Raw genomic sequence first — 5,704 nt, 5'->3', positions numbered from 1 at the left:
AAAGGGGCCTCAGACCTGAACGAAATCATCAAGAGAGTCGCCTCCCTTGAACGTCAACAAGATTTATTTTGGAAAGAATTGAGCGAGGAGAAGAGAGAAAATGTAAAACTGGAAAGGGAAATTCTACAAATCAATAGAGAGAATATATCGTTGAAGGAGGTATGGAATAATTCTTAAATTTTTCCAATAGGTCCCCAAAAAATTTTTTTTTAAATTTTATAAATCATAGTCATACTTCTCCAAAAAACCCTTACAAAAACAAAGGCCCCTTTATCTTGAAAATAATTGAAAGGGCCCCAAAGGCTTAAACCCATTGCCATCCCAAAATTACTCTAATTTTTCTAAAAGAGTGTAGATTGAATGACAGAGAATGACAAATCAATACATTATATCATCATCTTGGTATGTTAGAGTGTAGATTGAATGACAGAGAATGACAAATCAAATACATTTATATCATCATCTTGTGTCATGTTAGAGTGTAGATTGAATGACAGAGAATGACAAATCAAATACATTTATATCATCATCTTGTGTCATGTTAGAGTGTAGATTGAATGACAGAGAATGACAAATCAAATACATTTATATCATCATCTTGTGTCATGTTAGAGTGTAGATTGAATGACAGAGAATGAAAATCAATAATTTATATACTTTGTATTTAAGTAATTGATGACAGAAATGACAAAATAATTTATATATCATCTTGTCATGTGAGTTAGATGAATGAAAGAATGAATCAATATATTCATACTTTGTCATGTTAAGTGTAGATGAATGACAGAAGAAAAAAAAATTTATATCATATCTTGGTCATGTTAGAGTAGTTGATGACAGAGAAGACAATCAAATACATTATACATATCTGTGTTGTAGGTAGATAATGACAGAGAAGACAATCAAAACATTATCATCATTGTTCATGTTGAGTTGTGAATGACGGAATGACAAATCAAAACTTTTATCATCATCTTTCATGTAATGTAATTAATACAGAGAATGAAATCAAATACATTTACATCTCTTGTCAGTAGAGTGTATTGAAGCAAGAATGACAATCAAATACATTATATCATCATCTGTGTATGTTAGATTAATGAATACAGAGAATGACAAATCAAATACATTTATAATCTTTGTGTCTTTAGAGTGTAGTTGAATGACAGAGATGACAATCAATATTTATACATCACTTGTGTCTGTTAGGTGTAGATTAATGACAGAGAATGACAATCAAATACATTTATATCATCTTGGTCATGTTGAGTAGATTGAATGCGGAATACAAATCAAATCATTATTCATCATCTTGTGTCATGTAGAGGTAGATTAATGACAAGAATGACAAATCAAATACATTTATAATCATCTTGTGTCATGTAGAGTGTAGATTGAATGACAGAGAATGACAAATCAAATACATTATATCTCTCTGTGTCATGTTAGGTGTAGATTGAATGACAGATGACAATCAATCATTTATATCATCTTGTGTCTTAGAGTGTAGATTGAATGAAGAGAATGACAATCAAATACATTTATACATCTTGTGTCAGTAGAGTGTAGATTGAATGACAGAGAATGACAAATCAATACATTTTCATCATCTTGTGTATGTAAGTGTAATGAATGACAGAGATGCAAATCAAACATTATATCATCATCTGTGCATGTTGAGTGTAGATTGAATGACAGAGAATGACAAATCAAATACATTATATCATCATCTTGTGTCATGTGAGTGTAGATTGAATGACAGAGAATGAAAATCAATACATTTATATCATCATCTTGTGTCATTAGAGTGTAGATTGAATGACAGAGAATGACAAATCAATACATTATATCATCTTTGTGTCTGTAGAGTGTAGATGAATGACAGAGAATGACAAATCAAATACATTATATCATCATCTTGTGTCATTAGAGTGTAGATTGAATGACAGGAATGACAAATCAAATAATTATATCTCATCTTGTTCTGTGTGATTGAAGAGAGATGAATCATACATTATATCATCGTGTTGTAAGTAGATAATGACAGAGAATGCAAATCAAATACATTTATATCATCATCTTGTTCATGTAGAGTGTAGATTAAATGACAGAGAATGACAAATCAAATAATTTATATCATCATCTTGTGTCATATAGAGTGTAGATTGAATACAGAGAATGACAAATCACAATACATTTATATCATCATCTGTGTCATGTAGAGTGTAGATTGAATGACAGAGAATGACAAATCAAATACATTTATATCATCATCTTGTGTCATGTTAAGTGTAGATTAAATGACAGAGAAGACAAATCAATACATTTATATCATCATCTGTGTCATGTATAGTATAGATGATGACAGAGATGACAAATCAAATACATTTATATCATCATCTTGTGTCATGTTAGAGTGTAGATTAATGACGAGAATGACAAATCAAATACATTTATATCATCATCTTGTGTCATGTAGAGTGTAGATTAAATGACAGAATGACAATCAATACATTTATATCATCATTTGTGTATGCTAGAGTGTAGATTGAATGACAGAGAATGACAAATCAAATACATTTATATCATCATCTTGTGTCATGTTAGAGTGTAGATTGAATGACAGAGAATGACAAATCAAATACATTATATCATCATCTTTGTTGTTAGAGTGTAGATTGAATGAGAGAATGACAATCAAAACATTTATATCATCATTGTGTCATGTTAGAGTGTAGATTGAATGACAGAGAATGACAAATCAAATACATTTATATCATCTCTTGTGTCATTAGAGTGTAGATTGATGACAGAGAATGACAAATCAAATACATTTTATATCATCTTGTGTCTATTTAGAGTGTAGATTGAATGACAGAGAATGACAAATCAAATACATTTATATCATCATCTTGTGTCATGTTAGAGTGTAGATTGAATGACAGAGAATGACAAATCAAATACATTTATATCATCATCTTGTGTCATGTTAGGTGTAGATTGAATGACAGAGAATGACAAATCAAATACATTTATATCATCATCTTGTGTCATGTTAGAGTGTAGATTGAATGACAGAGAATGACAAATCAAATACATTTATATCATCATCTTGTGTCATGTAGAGTGTAGATTGAATGACAGAGAATGACAAATCAAATACATTTATATCATCATCTTGTGTCATGTCTAGAGTGTTAGATTGAATGACAGAGAATGACAAATCAAATACATTTATATCATCATCTTGTGTATGCTAGAGTGTAGATTGAATGACAGAGAATGACAAATCAAATACATTTATATCATCATCTTGTGTCATGTAGAGTGTAGATTGAATGACAGAGAATGACAAATCAAATACATTTATATCATCATCTTGTGTCATGTTAGAGTGTAGATTGAATGACAGAGAATGACAAATCAAATACATTATATCATCATCTTGTGTCATGTTAGAGTGTAGATTGAATGACAGAGAATGACAAATCAAATACATTTATATCATCATCTTGTGTCATGTTAGAGTGTAGATTGAATGACAGAGAATGACAAATCAAATACATTTATATCATCATCTTGTGTCATGTTAGAGTGTAGATTGAATGACAGAGAATGACAAATCAAATACATTTATATCATCATCTTGTGTCAGTATAGAGTGTAGATTGAATGACAGAGAATGACAAATCAAATACATTTATATCATCATCTTGTGTCATGTTAGAGTGTAGATTGAATGACAGAGAATGACAAATCAAATACATTTATATCATCATCTTGTGTCATGTAGAGTGTAGATTAATGACAGAGAATGACAAATCAAATACATTTATATCATCATCTTGTGTCATGTTAGAGTGTAGATTGAATGACAGAGAATGACAAATCAAATACATTTTAATCATCATCTTGTTCATGTAGAGTGTAGATTGAATGACAGAGAATGACAAATCAAATACATTTATATCATCATCTTGTGTCATGTTAGAGTGTAGATTGAATGACAGAGAATGACAAATCAAATACATTTATATCATCATCTTGTGTCATGTTAGAGTGTAGATTGAATGACAGAGAATGACAAATCAAATACATTTATATCATCATCTTGTGTCATGTTAGAGTGTAGATTGAATGACAGAGAATGACAATCAAATACATTTATATCATCATCTTGTGTCATGTTAGAGTGTAGATTGAATGACAGAGAATGACAAATCAAATACATTTATATCATCATCTTGTGTCATGTTAGAGTGTAGATTGAATGACAGAGATGACAAATCAAATACATTTATCATCATCTTGTGTCATGTTAGAGTGTAGATTGAATGACAGAATGACAATCAAATACATTTATATCATCATCTTGTGTCATGTAGAGTGTAGATTGAATGACAGAGAATGACAAATCAAATACATTTATATCATCATCTTGTGTCATGTAGAGTGTAGATTGAATGACAGAGAATGACAAATCAAATACATTTATATCATCATCTTGTGTCATGTTAGAGTGTAATTGAATGACAGAGAATGACAAATCAAATACATTTATATCATCTTGTGTCATGTTAGAGTGTAGATTGAATGACAGAGAATGACAATCAAATACATTTATATCATCATCTTGTGTCATGTTAGAGTGTAGATTGAATGACAGAGAATGACAATCAAATACATTTATATCATCATCTTGTGTCATGCTAGAGTGTAGATTGAATGACAGAGAATGACAAATCAAATACATTTATATATCATCTTGTGTCATGCTAGAGTGTAGATTGAATGACAGAGAATGACAAATCAAATACATTTATATCATTACATTTAATCATCATCTTGTGTCATGTTAGAGTGTAGATTGAATGACAGAGAATGACAAATCAAATACATTTATATCATCATCTTGTGTCATGCTAGAGTGTAGATTGAATGACAGAGAATGACAAATCAAATACATTTATATCATCATCTTGTGTCATGTTAGAGTGTGATTGAATGACAGAGAATGACAAATCAAATACATTTATATCATCATCTTGTGTCAGTGCTAGAGTGTGATTGAATGACAGAGAATGACAAATCAAATACATTTAATATCATCATCTTGTGTCTGTAGAGTGTAGATTGAATGACAGAGAATGACAAATCAAATACATTTATATCATCATCTTGTGTCATGCTAGAGTGTTAGATTGAATGACAGAGAATGACAAATCAAATACATTTATATCATCATCTTGTGTCATGTTAGAGTGTAGATTGAATGACAGAGAATGACAAATCAAATACATTTATATCATCATCTTGTGTCATGTTAGAGTGTAGATTGAATGACAGAGAATGACAAATCAAATACATTTATATCATCATCTTGTGTCATGTAGAGTGTAGATTGAATGACAGAGAATGACAAATCAAATACATTTATATCATCATCTTGTGTCATGTAGAGTGTAGATTGAATGACAAGAATGACAAATCAAATACATTTATATCATCATCTTGTGTCATTTTAGAGTGTAATGATGAGAATGACAAAGTCAATGACAAATCAAATACATTTTATATCAATCATCATACTGTTCATGTTTAGAGTGTAGATTGAATGACAGAGAATGACAAATCAAATACATTTATATCATCATCTTGTGTCATGTTAGAGTGTAGATTGAATGACAGAGAATGACAAATCAAA

General features: G+C 29.9%; 1 protein-coding gene across 1 annotated transcript in view; it reads left to right on the top strand.

Annotated features, from left to right (window-relative positions):
- The window catches only part of LOC144960115 (uncharacterized), a 212,949-nt gene that overhangs the window by 187,980 nt on the left and 19,265 nt on the right, over positions 1-5,704 (top strand). The window contains exon 2 of the mRNA XM_078893090.1: positions 6-159. Coding sequence (XP_078749216.1) covers positions 6-159 — 154 coding nt within the window. The remainder of the gene's footprint in view (positions 1-5; positions 160-5,704) is intronic.

The sequence above is a fragment of the Berghia stephanieae genome, chromosome 14 (genome assembly GCF_034508935.2).
Source record: "Berghia stephanieae isolate SIO BIC M18660-M18661 chromosome 14, UCSD_Bste_1.3, whole genome shotgun sequence".
Lineage (NCBI taxonomy): Eukaryota > Metazoa > Mollusca > Gastropoda > Nudibranchia > Aeolidiidae > Berghia > Berghia stephanieae.
Note: the sequence above shows the minus strand (reverse complement) of the source record. Positions and strands in the feature narration are given on the sequence as shown.